The 24,737-nt window shown below is 33.4% G+C and overlaps 1 protein-coding gene across 6 annotated transcripts in view; it reads right to left on the bottom strand.

Moving 5' to 3' along the window:
• The window catches only part of USP25 (ubiquitin specific peptidase 25), a 121,362-nt gene that overhangs the window by 35,362 nt on the left and 61,263 nt on the right, over positions 1-24,737 (bottom strand). For all 6 annotated transcript variants that reach the window (XR_012075832.1, XM_072967814.1, XM_072967822.1 and 3 more), the window contains 9 exons: positions 21,924-21,997; positions 18,042-18,190; positions 12,650-12,777; positions 12,216-12,311; positions 10,760-10,921; positions 9,938-10,164; positions 7,022-7,092; positions 5,869-6,097; positions 4,264-4,464 (listed from right to left, as the gene is read on the bottom strand). Coding sequence is in view for 5 of the 6 variants with exons in the window: in XM_072967814.1 (XP_072823915.1) it covers positions 4,264-4,464; positions 5,869-6,097; positions 7,022-7,092; positions 9,938-10,164; positions 10,760-10,921; positions 12,216-12,311; positions 12,650-12,777; positions 18,042-18,190; positions 21,924-21,997 (1,337 nt within the window). In the remaining variant the exon portion in view is untranslated. The remainder of the gene's footprint in view (positions 1-4,263; positions 4,465-5,868; positions 6,098-7,021; positions 7,093-9,937; positions 10,165-10,759; positions 10,922-12,215; positions 12,312-12,649; positions 12,778-18,041; positions 18,191-21,923; positions 21,998-24,737) is intronic.

Below are 24,737 nucleotides of genomic sequence, written 5' to 3'. Positions count from 1 at the left end.
CACTCTGAGACTGCTCCTTTGGTCTACCTTCCTGTCTAAAGTAAGGGTCTGGGAGGGCCTTGAGAATATTTTCTGCCTATTTCCTGGTTACATTCTTCAACATTTTAAGAGAGTCAACGTGACAAACAAAGGGCTTTCTGTTAAAGCATAAGGATCTGCTCTTTAATTAACTATTTAAAAAGGAGCAGTATTTCATATCTTTCAGAAATATTTCATACTGTGACTTACTAATGAGTCACACTTACTATTATTACATTCACATTTAGAAGAATAAAGAGGACTGCTTCAAAGCAAATAAGTCCATTTGTTTCTAGAAATGTATTTAAAATCAATGATCTTCCAAAAGCAGCCTACAAGAGCCATGCTAGGCTCCTGCACAGAATTATCAGAAAAACTCTGAAGACTTCAGATTCCTGGATGCCACCACAAACAAGATTGTCAGGAATGTGGCAGGTAGAGGCTTTAGGAACCAATGTTAAACCTAAAATTCATCCAGGATATAGAGCTGTATCTGCACTACGTATTTTTAGTCTGCTTCCATAATGTAGTTATTTTGACTATACTTTTTAAATCGTGGTATTCCCATATACTGAGGATTGCCCCTAGGAACTCATGACTGCAATCTCCATAGGGAATGAAATCAAATCAGAAAACACAGAAGGGGTATCTATCATATGTAATTTATTATGCTAGATTTGGAGATTTAAATAAAAACATCACCCAGTTCCTGCTTTAAAGGAACTTGAGAGTGTTGAGGATAGTGTTCATTCTACCAGGTCTAACTTGTAGGAACCAGCTGTACACTCCTGGAGCATCAGCTGATTTTTGACTTGTAGACAGCAGAAAAGTTCCCAGAGCCAATTCTGCACGCCACCTCTAAGAAAATCTATGAAATCTTTTGGAATGAATTTCATACCAGTATTAACCATTTTTTCTACTCTTAACTTTTTGGTTTCAGTTTCTTTCTGTTTTTGAAAGCTGAGTATGCTATATACGTCATAAGGACATCTAGTGGTTTTTGAATAAGACAGAAGTAACACAAGTAAAACAAGAACTGAGGCAAAGCCTGTCTCTCCTTCAGAGAAACTTCTGTTCTATACATACAGCCTAGAGCCATGCTGCTTAACCAGAGGTACACCTCAGAATTATCTGCAGATCTATTTAAAAATATATCTTCTGGACTCTTCCTCCACAGATTCTGATCCCGGTAAGTCGTAGGTGGTCTTAGGTGGGGTGTCCTGTTTATACTCTGAAAAAAAGTCTTCCAGGTAATTCTGATATATACAGTAACAGTTAAGAACTATTGGCTAATTTTTTAAACACAGTTTTCTTTTGGGGTAAGCAGGTTTATGAAGGTAGAGTGAGATGGACTAAAAATACTTTCCTATCATTTATTACTTAGTTTCAATAAGAAAATGAATGGTGCTGGAGAAGTAATGCCTATTGATTTCTTGGTCACGTGTTAAAGAAGATAAACACTCATTTAATTAATATTATATAAATTAATTCTAATTTGGAGTATCACTCAGAAAAAATTAAATTTTAATGGTTTTTAGATTATAGCTATACTGAGAAGATTTGCAAGGAGGGAAGAAAAAATTACTCTGATGGATTTTATAAACAAGATTTCCTTACATTATGTCCACTAGTCACCCATATTAGTGCACACCTGAGAGATTTAAATACAGGTTTCACTTTGATATTCTGAAAGGATTATGCCAAATTAAACAAATCACTTTGAAAAATGTGAAGAGACACAGAAAAATGATAGCATGGGCATCAAAGTAAAATTTCTCTACTAATAATAGGGAAGAATGGTTCTAATAAACATATTACAAAAGATTTCCTTATTTAATTGTGCTACGTTAAATTCCCCTGCAACAGAGGATGGATTTCTTAGTATGGTATTTAAGATAATACAGTAATAGAAACCAATCTTTTAAACAATAATCTCACTCCTCAAATTTATAGACGTAGCACATTTTATTTCTACTAACTCAAAGTACGTATTTCTAGCAATTCTAGAGAGGACATAATGTTTCCTACTGAGGCAGTATTGCCACTGCTTTCTAAAACACCAGCCTAGAAGATGATTATAACAGTTAGATGTGGATTCACCTTTTCTGTCTCTTTATTTTTTAGTTATTCTAGCTTCTCTCAGAAATATACCTGCATTTGTCTTCAGGTTTGTTTTTTTAAACACTAAAAAGAGAGGCATGCAATTGTATGACCAATACCTACTACTGAATATTTTAAAACTTATAAAACAGCATATAAAGTGTATGACAGGAAGTACTGATCAAAGAAAAAAAGGCAGTGGGGCATACAGACGTGCTCTTTTCATACAGACAAATAAAAAGGATGGGGAAAAATTAGCTAGTCTTGTCAGATAGGAATATTAGTGGGAAATACACATCAATTTGACTTAGTAAAAATAAAATGTCTGTAAATTGAGTCTTGTGAGAAACAGAAAAGATGAAGAGAAAGAGACTGTAGAGAGTTTAATATTTTAATGCTATAAAATATAAATGAGCCAAGAACGGAGCTTAACCAATGGACGGAGGATTTGCCTTCCGCTGGGCGCTCAGGTGCCACTACCACTTTCACCAATTACGCAGCTAATTACACAGCTCCATCCTCCCACCAGCAAGAGGAGAACAGCTCCATGCAAACTGGGTACTTCAAAGTTAAGAAAGAGTCACACAGTGGCTCCATCATGGGGCAGGTTCCGGGGAGCGGTTTGGGAGGGATACGTGAAGAATTAAAGGGGTGAGATCACCGGGAGATGGAACTGGCCCCAAAATGAAAGGAACTGTAATATGGTTACTACACTGTGATTTGAACACAGAAACCTACTGATACCTACTGAGCTATTTTATTTCCTACTAATGTAGACAAAGTTACTGTAATGTAACTGCATGTTGTGAAACCACAGAGTTTCAGCTGTTCCACACGGTGGCCCCTGATGTACAGGAAGAAACTACAGTCCTTGCAATAGTTGAGCTCACTAGAGACAACAATGGTGATATTAAGATATACTCTACTCCATTATGTATCAAAATGTGGGCATTTTTGTTGGTATAATACTATTATCTTGGTCTTTTAAAAATTCTAACCAATCCCTCTTAGATCATCAGCTATTCAATTCTTATGAAAATAAGTCATAAGTCTGGGAAGATCTGTGAGTGCCTGCATCAATCACCATACCACACTGTGGTATTATAAATCTCTCTCACTGAAAAGTAATTCCTTCAAAGTTCAGATGATAATGCTGAAACCTACCTAGGCAATGCTGCATGAGCACCTGTATGTCAAACACCTAAAATGCTTCCTTAAGAAATAAAAACAAAACACACAGAACAGATTTTACAAAAAAGAGGTGATTCAAAAAGATCTACTCAGTTATTAAAAAAAAAAGACAAATGAGTTTAAGGAAAATATGTTTAATCTATCTCCTCTCATTTCCCCAGTGACTAAAAAGAAATAGAACCTTTTCTGCAATACAAAATATATCATTCTAAAATACATTCACAACTTGATGATGATGAAATTAATCTTTAAAAAATCAGAAGACATTCTATTTTCAATTTTGCTAGAACATATTTAATTTTTATAGTGTCCCAATATTTTATTGATTTCATCAGTTGATAACTATAGAATGATTTTTTTTAATGCTTATATTTTTATACATTTTTATTCTTGTTTTAATGGGTCCATACACAATTTTACTTGGAATATGTTAAATATTTAGTTTCTGCTAGCTTTGTTTTTAACTTTAAGATTTCTAAAAAAAAAAATCAAATAAATTCTCTACATTAACAGTTTCAGTATTATATAAAATCTATATAGATATAACAATAGTATTACTTTGCTCAAATATGTAATTAATAGAGTTCATTCTTCTGATAGGTTTAGTGAACTGATTTGAGCTACTTGATGGTTTCACAGCTTTTCCAAGCCTCTTGCCAAGAAAAGTCAAAGCAGGCAGGATAGGTAGAGGGAGCATGAGCAGAATCATCTCATTTAACCTAAAAAAGGTATATATGTATACAGTAATGTCTGACAAAGAGGTAAACTAAATTGTTGCCTTTTGTTATCTCTGAGTAATAGAATTTCAGATGATTTTTTGCTGGTGTCTTTATACTTTAGAGTAACAAAAGTTTTTTTTTCCTTCCTCCAAGAGCATATATTATTTTTATAATAAACTATCAATTATAAACATGATATTGAAAATAAAATGCAATTTAATAAAAACGGACTAACCTGTTGTCACAGAAGACTCTGACTCCCTCAGTTTCTGAGTTGCTAAAAGTTTCTCCTGCAAAGCTTTCTGGGCAACTTGTGCATCCCATTCTTCCAATTCTTTCTCAAATCGCAGGTTGTCCTCCTCAACAAAATCTCTTAAATCCGGTGGTAGTGTTTCTATTCCAACAAGGGCCTGCCCAGTTTCTTTATTAAACTCCTCTGCAAATCATATTTCAAAAACTATTATAAAATTAAGGATTAAAGGAAAAACGCAAAACTCAAAACAGGAGGCATTTCAAATGTGATTTAAAATACAAATTGTTACCATTTAGCAAATCAATATTACCTAAAAATTAAAACTCAAATGTTCAGAAAAGCAATGGTGCAAATATTTGATAATCCATTACAGGTAATGTTCTCAGCTTTTATTTTTAATCTGAAGAGTAAAAAATGGAACAAGACATAAAGCCAGAATTGTTTGCTACTCAAACACTGACACAGTACTACTTTTTCTATTATAAAATACCAAATGTTTGATTATTCATTAAGTAAAACTTATCACAAAATGAAAAGAAATAGCTCATAACCTATCAAGCTCAGAACAACTAAAATTCTTTTTCATCTGAAGCAGTTAAGTATAGCAATATACTTGTAAGTAATTTGTAAACCAATCAATACAGCAAGATTTTTTAAAAGATCACATAAGTAGTATTTAAAAGGGTTACTCAACCTACACTACACACACAAAATAAATTTTAGCCTTCAGTCATGAATGAACTGCCTACTTGGTTTTGCTGAATGGTTAAATACAAAAGGAAAGTTGATTCTATCTGTTTCAACAAATCTTTATTAAGTGTTTTTCGTATGCAAAGCCTATATTAGAATATGAGAAATAAAAAGATTAAGACATTATATGACATGGCCCCTGGATTTGAGCGGATCAGAGTGAAGTGGAAAAGACAAGTCAACATACAACCCCAACACACAATAAGTGCCCAACAGAGGTATGCTGTGAGAACACAAGGAGGGATACTTTCTGGCAGGTCAAGGAAAACTTGGCAGAGCAGATGACACCTGAATTGAATCTTGACAGATGAGCAGGAATTACACAAAAGAAGAAAGAAATAAGATCATTACTGGCAAAAAATAAAAAACATAAGAACATACAGATATAACTGTGTGAAATGATTTGGTGTGAGCAGAATACAGCAAGAAGTTTAAATATCAGTAAAGTATATAAAGTTTGTGATGGACAATGGTTACAAATGAAGCTGCAGAGATCATCAGGCCAGAAAATGGAGGCTAAGGAGCTTGAATATGAGTCAATGTATGATGTAGTCATTAAAGGGATTTTTAACAAGGAGAAAAGAAATCAGATTTACATTTTATAACAGTTACCAAATAGTAAACTTTGAATACAAACTTAAAGATTCCAATTCTCAGCCCTGGCCACATTAATTTTCAATTCTAGTTTTCTCACTAATAATAAACCCAACAGCATTTCCTAATCATATCCATCATCCTCTGAGTGAATTACACTTAACAGATCACACCAGAGACCACAGTCACATAAAAGGGCTACTTATTAAAAAATATATACCACTCTATATTTCATATTCTTACCTTGCATTAAGAATTGTGGCTTATCATTTATGTACATTAAACAGTATGCACTGGCATTTCTATAACCACCAAAAGAATCCCTCACTAGCTCTTCCCATGATGATTTTGTTACAGCAATATCATTGTACTTCATCCACCTGTTTTCACGATGATCAAAAATGTATGCCCAGTAGTGCCCGGCATTAGCTTGGCCTTCATGAACTAAAACAGCATGTAAGCGATAAGGAACCTAAATATGAAAAGAGAAGAGTTAAAGTGCAGTTGAGTATTCTGTCTGTTACACCACAGTCCATGAAATCCACAAACCATCTGATGGGCAGATTCCATAGGCGCTTATTTTTTTCCACAAGAGTAAATTTGCTGGGATTAAATTTTTGAAAAAATTAAACTATGAAATAAAAAGTGGTGTGGAGGAAAATAAGCAAACTAAAGACATGTAAAACAGAAAGGTGTGTAAATAGGATCATTTCAAAACGCTGGAAATATAACTGCTGAGCTCTGTAAGTTATGTCTTTTGAATAAAGACCTTTTTAAAAAAATTCCTATTTGCATTTCTTTTATTTTTTAATTATTTTTTTATTTCTTGTTTTTGTTTTTTTGGGGGGGTAATTAGATTTATTTACTTATTTATTTTAATGGAGGCATTGGGGATTGAACCAAGGACCTCGTGCATGCTAAGCATACACTCTACCACTGAGCTATACCCTCCTCCCTTTGAATAAAGAACTTATGATGATCATTTTAATATACAGTACATGATTTGTCTAAATCTTCACAGCTATAAGTTAATGGATGAGTTCAGCAAAATGGTTTAAATAATGTACTTAAGTTAAAATGTAAATAATGTGTATCAGAGTCCTATGCTTTCTCCCATAATCTTAATATCCCTGAACAACCATATAATTTCTCCCCTGAATTTTTTTTAAATATTAAGGCCTTTTGGAAATTTGTGATAAATTTCACTATGAAAGAGTAAAAAGGCAGGCAATGAATACAGTATTGAGAATACAACTGAATGAAGGAAATATTAATATGAAATCTTAAAATTAAGCAATTTTGTAACAAAAAGTATAGGAAACAGATTAAGATAAATAATATAAAGATAAAATATAAATAATTTTGATAATGCTTACTAGCTCAAAATTCAACTTACTTGGATCATAGATTTGTCAGAGTACATTAGTTCAATTGTACGATGAATTCTGGATATGCTTTCCTGCAAATCTAAGGATAGAAGACATCATTTAATGATTAACATCAAGTATGTTTCTACTGAGACTTAAAAGGTAAGGACTAAAGGTTTTCCTACCAGTATGTTAGAGGAATAAGGAAATTTCGTAAAACTGTTCTTACAAACATTACTCTTTGGAGTCTGTATAAATGAAATTTAGTCCTCTTTAATAAAAGATAAAGCACAAATGCATAATTAAAAATAGAACAAATATGGTTCTTTTTAAAATGTTCAGAGGAATAAAACAATTTTGTTCAAATCTATAAAGGACAGTTTCGGTGAAAATTAAAGCTAAACTCCTCTACATATTTTTATAAACACGAAAACTTCAGAATGAAATACAACAACTTCACCACATATTTTATATACACACACACATACATATATATTATGTAATTAAATAAAAAATCCACTATAATCACCAATGGAAATAAAGTTATGAGACTTCCATTAGTCATTATTACTATTTCCAGTAGAAATCTACGCTATAAGAGTTTCAGAGGCAGGGATGTTCACAGTTATATTGTCCATAATTATTAAAAAAAAAATTGGAGAAAAACCTAAGTATCTGTCAAAAGGAAATGGTTAAATTATAGTATAACCACACTATGCTATGAAGCTGTTAAAAAGAATCAGGAAAAACACATCAAAGACTACAAAACATACTAGTAATGTTAGAACAGGGAAAGACCTCTTCCAGTCCAATAGAAAATCCAACAGCCAGAAATGAAAAAATAAGACTCCTTCCCAAATTTAAGAAAATCTACAAAAAACCCAAAAACCAACATGAAGTCAAATAACAAACTGGAAAAATATTATCTGCAGCCTATATACTACAAGCAACAAGTTAATACCCATAACTGAAGTTCTTATTTAAGCAGGAAAAAAAAGATAAATGGCTCAATATAAAAAAATGGACAAGAAATTTTTAGTAAAATAGAGTTTCACTCATAATTAATGAAATGCAAATCAAGACACAGAAATACCATTTTTTTTTTAACTAGCAGACTATCACAAATTAAAAAGCACTCAGGGTTAGGGCTAGTGTGGGAAACAGGCTCTCTCTAATAAAATTAGGGGGAATGTAAACTGGTTCATGTTTGTTGGGGGAAATTTTTAAGCAGGCAAAATTTAAAATATATATACTTTGCACCAAAAATGGCATTTTTAAGAATATATTCCACTCAAAAAGTGTGCCAATATGTATGAAGAAGCCCAGCACTATCTGTAGTACCAATACATAAACTAAATAAACTATGTCATACTCATACTGGAATACTATATAATATAGAAAATAAAGCTAACAGCAAATACAACAAGGATGAAAGTGAGGAAACAAATACTTCAAGGAAAATCTTACCTGATATATAGTATCACAGGTCAATCTTATGGCATGAATGTCTCTCAAGTTTCTCAAACTTAAAATGCCAAAAGTAGACTCATCATACTCCTACTTCCTCCCCCAAGGTAGGGGCCTGCCTACCCACTAGTTTCCCTTTTTTCAAAGTGCAGATAGAAATCCATTTAGTTATTCATACAAATTCATATTCACTATGAATAACTAAGGGAATCATCTCTGATCTGTTCCTCTCTTTCACCTCTTGTCAATGATCCATGTGTGTCAGTTCCAAAGAATACATCATTTCTTTCTTTCCTCAATGCCACTACCTTGGTGTCAAAGTTTCCTAACTTGCAGCCTTCTGAATGCAATCTTATAAAAACAAATACAATCTACCAAGTCCAGTAGAAAATTACCCAACACCTCACACAATATTCAGGAAAAGCCAAGTGCTTAATTAATGTTTACTAATGAATTCAAATGTAAAATATTCCCGTATATATGAAAAACACTAAAGGAAATCTTTACAGTTACTAATGCTAGTTGTTAGTCAACACCACATCCTATTTACTCTCTATTAAATTAGGATTGCTCTTTATTTACATATTGGCTGTAAAGAGCCACGTTGGGCATCTAAAATCTATCAATACTGTAGAGTACATTTTTAGCTCTTTGGTATAAAACAGTTAACTCCTATATTTTTCTTCTTCATAGATCAATTAAATTAGGATAAAATTGGGGAGCAAAAATAGGGTATTATATTTTGATATGCAAGAAAAATTATAATAAAACCTAGCATAAAATATTAACATCACTTCATTAAAAAGGGGTATTTTAATAACAGTAAAGTAGAAAGGAGATAATTTCAGAATAAAGGAGAGTTCCTCCCAAGAATGGGCAGATGGCAACTTCACACAAACACACACACACACACACACACACAGAGCACTGTCTTTATCTTTCTTATTTTGCTACATGCCAGTTAAAACTCGTTACAGACTGGCACTGAGCTGATAGATCATGTTTGGAAATCTCTGCTAAATAAGACTGAAAACTAAAATTCACATTTCTAATCCTTAAACCTAAAGAAAATGCTGTATCATTTGAACTCACTGCGCAAACATCAAGGGAAGTATATAAATGATAAGTACAAAATTTGATGCTATATAATGTTTTACCAATGGAGTAGCTGTGAATTTGGTTTGATATAAATTTAGAGCACTAAACTAGGAAATCAAACCATCTGTTATGTCATTAATCATCTAAGTAATCCAGGGAGAATCTTTTGGTTTCTCTGAACCTAATATTAAGATCATATTATAATATAATATTACAATATTATCTTATAGAAAACATTTTCTAGGGGATAAAAAACTCTTTATAATATTTACATATGAAACTCATAATCCACAGGATCCACAGGTGATTTCCCTTCTCAATTTTAACATTAATCATACCCATCCGGGGCCAGAGTAGCTATGCTATGAGAAGCTTCTTACCTCTGGTGTCATTTTCTATTTCTGTCCTCCAGCGATGTAAACAGCTTTCTAGCACAGAGAGTTCTTCTTCTGTTATGTGCCTTGGTGCTGGATGCATGGGCAAATCTGGAGGTATCCGAGACTGAGTGAATGGCTTGTGTACTACTGATCTCGATGAAACGGCGGTTACTGATGCAGGCGATGTGCTTGGCAGTTCTGAAGGAGGAGCTCCCTGTTGGTCTGTTGTGCTGTGTTTTTAAAGCACAGATTATTACTAAACTTTCCAAATTCAAACTCTGGACAAAGATTATACCAAACACACAGCATTAAATTGGCTTATAATTTCAAAAGAAAAAGGTCTTCTTAAAAAAAGATAGAAATATGTGGATTAATCTAATATTCTATTAAGATCCTTAACATATGGAACTATATTACAGGGATAAAACTGGGGCTTTACAGTACAAATGGCTTAATCATATTTACTTAAATCTTATGTATTCTGGAATTATAAAACCTTCCCTTGCTAATCCTTACTAGCTCACCTTATAGAATAAAATTCTAGTTTAACAGTAGTATTTTCATGGATAAAAGGTTGATATATAAAACATACCAAAACAACATAAAGTATAATTTTGAACAACAAAAATGCAATGAAAATTCTGATCCACAATAAAAGAAGAGAGCACGAAGAAGACACAGACTCTTCTAAGTAAATCTAATCTTTTTAGAGTTCACTCAAATAAATCACAACACGCATTTTATAAAACCGTCTTTAAAGGCATCAATTACATTATTACATAATATAGCAACATAGCTGTCTCTTCCATCAAGAAAACGTTTTACCTTGGTAATGTCTGGGATGGTACAGAACCACTAGATGGGGAACTAGCATCAAGATCATCAACAGGGGAAGTGCAAACAGGCTTACTGGAGGCAAATTCCAACGCGTACTGTAGAACATCTACCAAGGGGAATCGTTTGGGACCCGAGCCATAGCTTAAATATCTGTTAACCATAAAATAGATACATGTTTCATTTGTTTATAAAGCACATTTATTTTTTTCCCAACAACTGTCATAAAACATGATAAAAACATTTCAATAAACCTTCAACAATGAGATGAATTTTGCTTTCAAATGAAGATGGTAAAACTAAATATATATTCAAGAAATAAATGTTCTCCAAAGGAGCGAAGTCAAAGCTGATTAAGACTGAAAAAAAAAAAGACTCGATGCGTGTGTGTGTGTGTGTGTGTGTGTGTGTGTATATACACACACACACACACACACACACATATATATGTATATATATATATATACACACACACACACACACACACTGTTAGAAATTTTAAATGCTGCTCTAACTTACGACCCAGCAGGAAAATGAAAACTGACAGTTCCATTTCCTGAGACTGTGTTTATTTTTAGATCTGTCAGCTGGTCCCATATTCAAAATGGTGACAAATATTATTATCCTATCGTTTACTTCTGATTAGTTTTCAATATAATTACTGACATCTTTCAAGAATTAAAATAACTGAAAAATAATATACTATTTTGTATAAAAAAGTTTTAGGCTATTAATTTTCAATTAATACTAAAATAAGGAAAAACACATTAGATTAGAAGTTGCAAACTAGGATATTTCAGACCATATTTCAGCTTATAATTTCAGCCTAAAGGTTCAGACTTTTTTTTGAACTATAGAACATCTGATAGGCTAGATTCCAGCTTCTTTTGGAAACAATCCAAAGCTCTAGACAAATAGGAGATGATACTCATGCATGGCACCGCTCGCTGGTGAGATGGCACCACCCCCTCCACAGGGATGTGCTCTCTGCGTCCCTGTGCCCACCATTTTACACTACTCGACTTGCTTCCCTTCCCTGGAAAGCCTCCATGAGGCTCTCGCAGGCATCTGAGTTTGTATCTTCTGTGTTGAGAAAAATTCAGTCACCATTCATTTTAATGGAAATTTCAAGAGTAATAATTAGTCTCATGCGAGAAGAAATTTCAACCATAGATTAGTTTAAGCTTTACATTTATTTTCAGCACCATAAGCATTACCTGTTGACAGTGAGAATGCTTAACTTCAAACAATAAAATAATCTTATAATGCCAACTATTAATTTTAGTTTAGAAGAAAACTCAAAATCTATTCAAGTAAAATATCAATCCAGAATGACTGTCTACTTCTAGAATTATAAATCATTCAAAGTCAACTTAAAATTAGAGATCTAAATAGTCACTAAAAATATGACTTCCTACAGTTAATAATTTCCTAAAAGTTAAAATACCTTTCTAGTCTTTGTTGTAATACTGTGAGGTAATCTTTTAGTCTCTTGATCTCTTCCCTCTTAATTCTTGTTATTTCTCTGTTTCTATGCATGTATCTATCAGGAAAAAAAAATTATTAGTAGTGCAAAATATCACGTAAGCAGATACAATATTAAGTCTAGCCATCACCACAGATCAACTCATTCAAAATTTTACAATAAAGCATCACAGAGAGAATATAAAATTATTTCTTCCATGACATTATTCCTAGTAATTATACTTTTCTAAATAAAAAGAGACCTACATTTCCCTTGACAATTGGTATCAGATGTATTATACAAAAAGTAAAAATTAATTTTAAGAAAATTAAGCAAATTTTTCTCTAAGCACAATTACTTCTCCCTTGGATACTAAACTGTTTCAAAACTAAGTCATACTGTATATAAAACCATACCTGTCTAGATATAAAACTTGAGGAAATTCTAATTTGTTGTGTATTTTTTCTGGTCTTCCCAATGCCTGATTAAATTCAAATCTTGACAACTCAAATGTTAACACAGGTGGTAGTTCAGTAAACCAATGCTGAAAGAAAATAACAAAAAAAAACCCCTTAATATCACCTTGCCCCTTCTCCACTGCAATTTTAAGCACAGGCTGTTAGTCAGCAGTGGCATTTTTATATGCATCATCACAATGGTAACATCAAAAATAACCAACTGGGAATGCAATTTAGTTAAAACTCAACTTCTTCCTAAGTTTTTCACACCTTTTGAAAATTCCAATTGGGTAACACAACCACGAAAGAGAAAACTCTTCTAATGACTTTCCTTCTTCCATGATAATTCTTTACATCAGAATTTCTAACCCAAAGAGAAAGACACTGGATAAAATATGGCTTATGAGCTCGATTTTTATGGCTTCTTCAATATGTCACTATTGCTACCACAAATGGTACATATATTTAATGTAATCAACCACACTGTCAAAAACCTGTGACAAAGTAACTTGTAAGACGTAGTGCACAAATGAAAAAAAAAAGAGTAAGTGATCACAATTCTCATGCTAAAACTAGAAACTGATACTTTCCTGTTTTAAATTTAATGTTCCTACATTTTGATGAATTTAAGAAAAGATCCATCATTAACAAATATGGGGTTTATACTGATAATCATACTTAAAGTCTTCTAAAATGACTAGTGTTTAAAGAATTGAATGCCTCATTGCTATGAGCCAACTCCTCCACACAGTCTGGCAACTGTTCAGTTAAGCATGAAATGCAACAAAACTTCAAAATTATTTTCATAAAACAGATTCAAGTTTTACATAAATTTCATTTATTTAAAAAAAATGAACTTGTGAATCAACAAATACAGAAGTATAAAATAATGTAACAAGTATTTTTAAAGTGCTTATTATAAGCCATGTAATGTACAACTGTAAAAAGAAAACTGGTGCATACAATACTGAATGTGATATTTTCAAGTGCCACAAAATGCCACCACACAAATGTCAATAAACTAAGGGTATGCTAATTTAAATTCAAATTAAAAAAAAAGGCAGGAACTATGCACATTTGGCAAGCTGAATCTGATTGTGAAAGTTGCTATTTTTCTCTAAATAAAGCCAATAAGAAGTAGTTATTCAAAACTATTTCTCCCTCCCAAAATGCTAATGATTACCTGTTTTGAGACTTCCTGAGCTGGATTTAGTTTATCTTTTACTGAAAGCTGAAGTAACTTGTTTTATATGGATATTACCTGAAATTGACTAGAGGAAGTTATGAAAGCTCTAATACCAGAAACATTTCTTAAGTTTTAGAATATTTTGAGCAATGTTTGCTTATTTATTCTTACATGACATTGGCAAAATTTTTTTAGTTAGTTCTAATTCACACCTAAAATTACTATTAAGAATGAAAACATACCCCATATTTATTACAAGTAAAACTTTTGATGTCTTAGGATAATATTCTCTCTATGCCCTTCCATAACACTCAAACAAGTTGACTTCAGTAACTATTACTTTCATATTTGCAATGATTTAAATGCCACTATTTAAAATTATATGTAATTATTAAAGTATGTGAACTATTTGAAGTTAAGTAATTCACAGGAATTTACAAAGGCCAACAGAAATGAAACAACCCAAATTGGAGGTATGCTTCTCTATAAACCATGAAAAGTCCAGGAAATGGTTCCATACCTTAGGAAAGTACATTCATAATATGTTATGTAATATGTCTCTGTGTGGATTTGTTTCCTCTACCAGCAGTGATAGTTTTTTCCTACTACAGCAGTAGAATGATTTCATGTTCTCATTCCAGTGCTGATCAGGACACGAGGGGATAGCCAGACATTCCCTAAATTCATTTAAAAAATATTATGAGTATGTCTAGCTGTGATTTTAAAATTATACATATAGCAGTACATAACTAGAATTTAAAGTGACATAAAACAATGGGAATTTTTTTCTTTCAAAATAGTTTTCCATTCAATAAAAACTATTTAATTCTCTAATCTAACTGGCATGCCATGCTGTGAGAGACAGGTCATTAAATGTAAAAACGATGATTATATTCTCCATATCTCTAAACACCATCATTATCATCATCATCATCATCATCATCATTACTACTACCTTTTATAATGAACTGACAGGGATAACAGATTTCTGCAGTTAGTGAGTAAAGAATTTAGATAATCAGCATTGGCAAGAACAGTGCTCCTGAATTTAATGTGACTATAAATCTGACCCATTAACAGAATACTTTCTAGAGAGAAAGTAGTCATTTCTGTATGTTAATGGCTGATGTTTCTATTACTATGTTTTAAATACCTTGTTTTTGTGAGATTATATAAATACTGAGGGGGCAAGGAAAAACAGACCTCCCATTTCAAATTCTTCACAGAACACCAAAATCAGGACATAAACTAACCACGAGAAGCAAAACTTTCTATTCTGATTCAAAAATTAGTTTCAGTCATTCCATTGTCTTCACTTCTTTGCCCTTTCACTTTAAAAGATATTTCCTAAATAATATCTACATATATCTAATATTGTACATGTAGGTATTATTTCTCCAATTTGGTTTTTAGTTAAAGTTCTGTAAAATTTATCTCAGCACTTTTATATGATTATAACTTGGTACAACTTTGTGGAGGGAAATTTGGCACTACGTACATTTTTTAATGAGTATGACCTGTGACCCAAAGATTCCAGTTCTGAATATCCTTCATTCCAAAGAGCTCAAGGGTATTTATAAAGACATTCTTTGAAATAATTCTCTGTCCAACTACTGTCACATAGAAGAATTAAGTTAATTTAATTTTATAAATACAGGCTATGTGATATTCTGCAGGGTTTGAAAAGAATGGTGTAAATCTATATACTGACATGGAAAGATACTCAAATATAATGGTGAGTGAAAATATGTCTCAGGACAGTATGAACAGATAGATATAAATATTTATATGTGCACAGCAATAGTCTAAAAGAATGCACAACACATTATTAGTACTAAATACCCACACCAGAAGGGAGGTACTTATTCTCTGAAACTCTTTCCCTTTAATAAGCAACCAAAAAAACATCTCCAGTTTTCTTGGAGAGTTTGACTCATCTATAAATGGCATACTATTTAATTAAAATTTATGATTTAGAAAGATATTTTGTAAGTAATTATCTTACTTAGAATCATTTTTAATTTATTCAGTTGTCTTGATGCATCATTACAGAAATGAAAACTTTATAGCTCAGTGGATGTTTTAACACAAGCAATTCTGGAGACTAAAGATCTTTACGTTAGTTTGCTCAGCTATTTTAGCAAATGAGACATTTTCTGTATCAAAGTAAGATCAACAGTTTTTACTAAATAATAGTGTAAGAGATAAAAGGCATTAACATCAAGGATTATGCCAATTTAGAAACAAGCCTAAAATGTTGTTCACTCATCTTTATTGAGAAACAAAATAATTATTCTGAAGGACATAATGAAATAAGACCATAATTTAAGTATGCTATTAAAAATTTTTAATATATTCTACTCTAGTCAGGGATAGTCACTTAAACTAGGCTGCATGATTACTGAAACTACTGTGTCCAGCAAATCTAGGCAACTGGTAACAGGAATCACAGGTAATCAAATTGCTATTATTGAGACTGCTTGGAAACTGCTGAATTCAGAGATGATGACAAACCACTGGATACCTTAGGTTAGATGGGAAAACCTAGGCAGAAAATATATACTGCAGTATAAGGCATTCAGAGTATGAAGCCAAAGGCAGAAGACAAACATGATTTTTAAAAAATGACATTAAGAGTTAATGTAAAAAAAATATTTTTAAAAGCTGGGAATATGTGAGAAAGATTCTTAATTAATTAATTACCAATAATCCATAGTGCATTTCATTTGAGCTACTTTAACAATGTAAGGAAAGTGCCACCCTTCTTTTGCTGCCCAAACCCATCATCCTTTTACTTAATAGGAAACAGATCACACTTTATGGGGGGGTCTGCTTTCTTGTTCCACTTAGGATCTTTGGAAAGTCCCAATCTTTACAGATCTGTTTTCCAATCAATAAAATATAGAAGTTTAATTTAAATATTCTTAATTAGAGATCTGTGTCAGAGTCACTTGTGGAGTTCTCGTGCCCATGTACCACATCCCTACCATAAATTCTAATGTGATAACTTTGAAGGGGGACCTAGGCATCTGTTGAGAATCACTGAAGTAGATGATCAATGATGTATAGAGAAAAGCAATTTCAAATATTTTTTCTTTTTCTCTCTCTCTCCCTTAAAGAGAAGGCCAAAAATAGCAAATATTATTTATTTCTGTTTTGGTATGTGAAGGAAAAGAAAATGAGAATGGAGTTAGAATTACATCTTTTATAAACAGTACACAATTCAGATAAAAGCAATTCATTCTCAAAGATACAAGAACTCAGTGCCTTTTTAGATAAAAAGAGATATCATCACTTAATATTTATTAAGCACCAACTCAGAGATAAAAATCTCTAAAACTTTCTTTTAATAGCACTGAGACATTTTGCTCAGTGAATATGCAGTATGTAATTCTATTTAGAGTCACCACACTATCCTAGGGGCATAGTGACTGACACAGACGACGATCCCCACCCTCATGCACAGAGCTTACATCTAGAGAGCCATCACCAATTGCTTAATGAAGACTGGTTTTGGAACACATGATCTGTCCTTTACTTTCTATCACTCTGGATGAATACATGAATGGAAGGATACACAGATGGAGCTACAGAGATGAACGGAGAGACGAAGATGGGTGGCAAGGCAGAGACCAGTAAAAGACAGATAAACAGATTTGTAATACATTTAATATATTTTTTTCTTGAGAAAGCAAGTTCTTCCATATGCCCTTCATGCAAGTACATAATATTTTTACGAGAAAAGGAATCTGGTGTTGCCTATTTAGGCCTGGATGTATTCCAACAATATCTGATATAAGTAATATATGTTTATATAAAATTCCACTCTAATATCAGTATTTTCCTTCCTTACTTCCAGGGCTGGAATACCGTAATGGCCAATGCCTTGACTAAAAAGTCTAAAAAGACTGAACAATGTTCTAAAGGAGGATTTTAACAGAAAAATTTGAGAAAAACTATTTAAATGAGAATTTAACATAGATTATAGACTATATTGACTGTGTAGGTTTCCCAAATATGTCTAAATTACCATAATTAAATCCAAACACATTTTCTGAGTATTCTCTTAATTATTAGGTACCTATATATATATAAGTAGAGCCTTAAATTACGCTTTGCAACAAGACTTGCAGGAAAGAGGAATAAAGAACATGTTAAACTCACCTCTTGGCCAGATTTTCCTGAATTTTCTGAATGTAAAGACTCAATTTCTCCTTCAATCATAGCAGCTTCTAGGCACTCGTGCAGATCTTTGAATCCATTGACCTGAAGTGGGTACTGACCAAACATTTCAGTATTTTCAAATTTTTTACCTGTTAAGACAGGGAAAAGTTAATTAATTTGTTCCTCAATATGGCCTTTTATCTACTAAAAGTAAATGTATATACAAATTATCTCCTGAACCTGAAAACTGTAACTGTTTATGTTCCAGACTGCAGTAAGTTAGCGTAATTTTCCTGTTGGTTCATACATGCACACATGTATATTCCCATCTAGCTATTGATATTCATTATACACCCACATGTGTTTATGTACACAATTATACATACACGTGTGTGTGTGTGTGTTTATTTATTCTTTCAAAAAGTACTTTATAAGGGCACGATAGCTGTGCTAAAACAGAATATATACAGCAGTGTACAAAAGAGATATGGCATCTGAGCCAAAGAAACTCTCAGCCTCTTTTGGAAAAAGACATTATACACATTATTTGCACATATAATTAGAACTAAATGATTGTCTGTTATTACAGATGTTATAAAAGGGGTGGTGAGACAGAGTGCTGTGAGAGGGTATATAAAAGGGAGCAAACCTAGCTTTTAAAGCTGGAAGGTAGAGCAGGGAAGGCTTCCATAGCAAAATGACATTTGCACTGAGACTTGAAACGTGAGTGGGAGTTGGCCAGGCCAGAGTGTTGGGAAGCCAGAGTGTCCTTGGCCAAAGGACACACACAAAGACTTTCAAATAAAGGAAGTGGCATGTTTAAAGAATGAAGGGAAGGGAAGTATAGCTTGGGAGAGCAATGAGGAGACGACAATGAAGAGTGAGGTGGGGCATAAAAGTCAAATTCTTAACAAAGTCCAGTAGCCCTGGTAAAGTGAGCCTGGTTTTTCCAGTATATTCTGAGTAAAATAGAAAGCCACTGGATAATTAAATCTAGGAATAATAGGTTCAGATTTACACCTCTGAAACATCCTTATGGCTTCTGTGTTAAGTGAATGCTAAGTTAGGGGACTTACAGAATCCATCTAAAAATAAAGGTAGTATGGAACAAGGTGTTAATAGTAAAAGTGCATAAAAACAGGTGAAACTGCACCCATTTATAAATATATACAAAAGGGAGCACCAATAGGACATGAGTCACTGGCATAGACAGGACGGGGGCTAGAAGAGAAAGGAAGGTATCAAGAGTGATACTCAGATATTTAGCATGAATGACTGAATTGACTTTATGTCCTGAAAGGGGCACCAGTGAAGGAAGAACACAGAATTATTTTTCCTTTTGTTATAAGACAGCAGGGACAATCTTTAGTTTACAATGGCCTATGAGACAGCAAGTCAAGAAGAGTTGGACATATGAGTCTGTAATCAAGATTAATCTTTTGGTCTGAAGCTACAAATTGGAGAATTGCTGGCTTACTGATAGCAGGAAATCAAGGGAGTCAGTGAGACTGCCCAAGGGATTAGCAGACAGGAAGAGGAGAGGGCCCAAGTCCCAAGGATCTCCTATCTCAAGATATAAGAAGAAACTATAAATATAACTTCTAAGAAGTACTCACAGAGCCATGAAAAAAGCCAAGAGAATATACTGTGACAGAAGCCAGAGAAGCATTTCTAAGGAAAAAGGAGGAGAGAGCAAAGTCAACAGCATTCGGAGCTGACAAGAATTAAACGAGAACCAAGAGGGATCCAATGGACTAACACACATGTAGGAAATTAAAGAGATCTCCAGATAGAGATACTAGAGTAAGATAAAAGAGATACTAGATAGAGTAAGGTCTGAGTGAAAGCATGAAAGGATGAGATTCTTAACACATATTAAGAACAGCCATTCAACTTAGACTGAATAATTTCTTTATTACCTGGAGGGACAAATAAAAAGAATGTGGCGGAGGTAGGAATGGAATGAGAAGCCTAAAGCTCATATAGTTGAGGAGTCATTTTTAAGAACTATGATAAAAAATCATAAACACATAACTAGATTCAGGGTCTTAGACAGGACCCATGGTTAGGCTTCAGCCGCTTCAGAGTTAAATTTACGAAATTTATTTAAGGTTAAGATCTTTCTCAAAAAAAGAAGAGACAAAGAAATTAAATTAGAAGTAGAAAAGCTGGAAATTGTTATTACAGAAAATGGGAAAGAAGATAGTAAATTAAACAAACCAAATATGAATGCCAAGTAGGGTTATGGGATTGGGACCAGCAAAGCTTGGAATCACTACAACTCTGGGATCCATTATAGTTAGCCCATGTGAATGACCTTCCCCTAGCAACAGTCAGGCACTCAGCACATGCAGAGAAGAGAAATAGCTTCACGAGGGTCAGAGCCTACCCTGAGAAGTGGTGCCAAAAGGGAATGAGAGAAGTTTTAGATATGTATAGGAATGATCATAATGAGCAAGGAAGGAAGTGAAGAAAAAGGCTAAGGAACAAAAGTAGAGGTCAACGGACCAGAAGTTCTGGAAGAGCCGAAGAATTTTTACAATGGAGTACTTTCAGTAAACAAACTGAAAATCACCCCCAATTAAGAGTCCCTAGCCTAAAAGAAATCATTAGGAAGATATCTATAAATATGATAAGTGCTCTAAGATAAATTATTTTTACTGAAGCAAACACACAGTTCACCTGGAAATGTATTAAAATCACATTTATGCAACACAATAGCTTGGAAACAACAAACTAAAACCATGTACAAAGACTTCAACACTAACTGGAAATTATTTTAATAATCACTTTTAAGAATCTAGATAATACAGGTGGAAATGCTCATGAAGAGTGTTATAAACAGTGCCCAGTCACAAAGTGATTAGAGCTCCTCTACTGCTCAGATCCAGTACTCCACCTTCAAATAAAACTGCTATGACAGTACGGACAGCCCAATGGAATGTAATGCATGGTACAAAACATTCCACTATTTATATAATGAATATTTAACATCTGAGACAAACAAAATGTACTAACACCCCAATATAACCTTTGGAATGTCTGAGTAAATTCTGAGTTAGTGTCTGCCTCTGTTTAAATCTCAAACTACAAAACTGGTCAAAGCTTCATGGGAATCCATCACTTAAGATCATGAGGAAAAATCAATTTTCTGAATTTTATACTTTGGGTGATATGGATAAACTTTCAAAACTTGAAGTATTGGTCCATTTGGGAAACACACTTTTTTAAAAATGTATGCTTTGGGAGTCAGTAGTATTATTTGAAGTATATCTTATGAGTCAGTTCCCATCCCTTGTTAAGAAAACCAAAGAGTAATTGGTTAGGTCTGGATTTTAAGTAGCATGAATAGTTATCACTCAACTGATTTTCCAAAAGATAGAAAATAACTCTTTCTTGAAAACTGTATTTTAAAGAATTTTATAATCATCTCAATATGGAAACTCTGCAATATCCTGACTATGCTAAATTGCTAAGTACAGCTTTCAACCTGCATACACTTGAAACCCTCAATAATAGTGCCCATCACACCATGCCTAGTATTCTACCCCAATATTACTTTCAAAAGATCCACCAACTGCCCTCATAATCCTTGTATCCTCCCAACAATTCACAGTATCACAGAACCCTTCCCAGGGAAAGAACATCAGGATAACATTAACTGAGTATCAATTAGCATATGATAGTATACTCTGTACCTTCCTTTACATGCACTCAATTCTTCGTTTTCTATGTAAATTATTAGTAGTAATGCAACAGAAACTACTAGAATAAGTCAAATTAAAAGTTAAAGCTGTTCCACAAAGTCAGTATCATGACAAAGAAGCTAATTATTAATAATACCTCAATTGTAATTAAAAAAACAAATATACGTAACTGTACCTTCAAGTACTCCTACAGCTAGGAATCTTCCATAGAACAACTCTACCATGGGGTTCTTTGGCTTTTCTTCATCCCTAAAAATCATGTTAAAAACATAAATGTTATAATTTTTATACCTGTAAATAATAGAGAAAACATTAAAAGAACAATTCTATATGCCAGGACAATAACACTTATGTGATTATCATGCACTTGGCTCTGCTATTTACAGTGTTGGGCCAAGGAACTTAAATTTAGTCTCCATTTCTTCACCTGTCAACTGAGGATAATAATCGTTACTGAACCACAAGGCTATTGTATGGGTTAAAATGAGTTTCTACACGGGAACTCTTGTAAGAGGACCTCAGCACAGTCTGCGTTCATGAAGCAATAGTTCCATTATCATCACATATTTCAATTTTAGACTTTCAGTCTGTACAATATATGCTTTTTTGGACTTGCTGGGAAGGGGGAAAAGCCACTTAATCAAAGTAAGCTTCTATAAAATTTGAATATGTCATTTCTCACATTTACCTAGAAGAGTGCACTCCAGCAGTCAACAGCGAAGGAGCAAATCAGCAGCTTTGACCCAGGTAGCTAAAAGCTACTCCAGTCTTTCTACAGTTTCATGTTGCTGATAAAATTACTCACTTGTAAATTTTCCAATTTCTTTAACATATGAATTTGTTGTTTTTCCTTTTTTGCTTGAAGTAAATAGAAACTGATAAATTTTAACCTTTTCTCTTTATGTTTTATACTCTGTGGTGCAAAAACACAAAGTTTATATTGGTCTTACTGTATGAAAGTATGTTGTATCCACAACTGTACAGAGACTTTTTCTTCATGAATTTTGTATTTAAATCAGTAAAACTAACTTAATTTAAAAAGGAGAGAAGGACACTATCTGTCTCTTGATAAATGTACTATACGCATCATCATTTAAACCATAAAACAATTGGTGGGAAGTATGTGACTTAATCTTTGCAGCAGTCCTATGAAGTAGCGTGGTGGTCATTAGTGTTATTCAAAAAGATTTCTGGCCTTCTACTTTCAAGTGTATACTAAAGCACTTTCCCACTCACTCATTTAAATGTTAAATAGTTTTAAATTGTGATAAAATACATGTAATATAAAATTTACCATCTTAACCATTTTTAACTGTGAAGTTCGGTGGTGTTAAGTATACTCACACTGCTGTGCAACCAATGTGCAGAACTTTCTTGATCATGCAAAACTGAATTCCCTTGTTAAACAACTCCACATGTCTCCCTCCCGCCAGGTCCTGGCAACCACCACTCTACCTTTGAGCTTGACAACCCTTGACATCTCATGTAAGTGACATATGGTGTTTGTCTTTTTGACTGGCTTATTTCACTTAACAACATGTCTTCAAGGTTCATCCATGTTGCAGCATATATCAGAACTTTCTTCCTTTTTAAGGATATTCCACTGTACATTTATACCACATTTGTTTTCCCATTCATCCATGGACATATGAGTTGCTTCCAACCTTTTGTTTACTGTGAATAATGCTACTCTGAACTTATCTCTTTGAGATCTGGCTATCTTTTGGATATATACCCTGCAAAGGAATTGCTGGGTCATGTTGTTAATTTTTTTTTCATCTTTGTAGGTATAACTGACAAAGTTGTAAGATATTTAAAGTGTACAATGGGAGGTTAGTTATATGTATAAATTGTGAGAGTATTCATTTCATCAAATGATAATTCTATTTTTAATTTTTTGAGGAACAACCATGTTTTCCACAGCGGCTGCACCATTTTACATTCCCATCCACAAAAAGGTCCAAATTTTTTTCACATTTTCTCCAATACTTGTTATTTTCTGTTTTCTTTTTATTTTTGATAGCAGCCACCCTAATGAGTGTGAGGCGTTCCCACTCACTTTAAAGTTAGGTAAATCACATGACTTGCTTTGCACAGCAAAATGGGAACGGAAGTGATGCGTGTCATTTCTGAATGACTGAAACTTTGAGAGGCAATGTATCTTTTATTGACATGGTGATCCCAGAAGCCTGTGATGAGATGAAGCCTCTGTCAGCCTGGGGCACCGAGTGAATAAATGAGCAGAGCCCCTTGCTCACACTCACTGGGCACTGCTAAGGCTATGATTTAAGCCTCTAAAGTTGTGGGGATGTTGCCACAAGATTATCTAGCCCACCCTATATGGCGGCAGGTCTACTGTTACCTCTATTGTACTGATAATAAAACTGTAGAGTAGGTTAAGTCACTTGTCCAAATTCACTCTACTAGTAAGTCCTCAAGCTGAAAAGTAATCTGCCTCCAAAACCTATGCATATCCTACTACACATACTCAATTTCCCAGCATTTTAATTCCATGGAAACAGTTTATTTCACACCTTATTTTTCATACTCTTACAACAAAAAGGACTTGAGACTGATGTGGAAGAAGGAATAATCCAAAGATTGTCTTTCTTGATGTAAAAGTATACAAATTTTTAGACTTAAATATTAATAAGTATCTCCATTTCCATGGCATCATATTTCCATGTAGAAAAGCAACATTCCTTGCTTTTCTCCTTACTGTCACATAAATACCCAACAGAAAGAGCAATTGATGACGCTGGCAGAAGAAACTGGGTATGAGTGGCTCTAATAATTCTGAATTCTCCTTACAAATATCTTTTCAAATTTTCCTTCCTGAATTTCGGCCTGCCCTCCACTGACCTGAGGTAAGCACTGACCCTCCCTAAGGAGTCACACAGACCTACCTTTTAGATTGTTTACCCTTTTCTTTGCAAACTTTCAGCTTTGAATCACAGGGATCCAGACTGTGGTTATCAGCAGAAATGTA

Source organism: Vicugna pacos, chromosome 1 (genome assembly GCF_048564905.1).
Source record: "Vicugna pacos chromosome 1, VicPac4, whole genome shotgun sequence".
NCBI classification, from domain to species: domain Eukaryota; kingdom Metazoa; phylum Chordata; class Mammalia; order Artiodactyla; family Camelidae; genus Vicugna; species Vicugna pacos.
The sequence above is the reverse complement of the archived record's forward strand: the minus strand, read 5'-3'. Positions and strand labels throughout refer to the sequence as shown.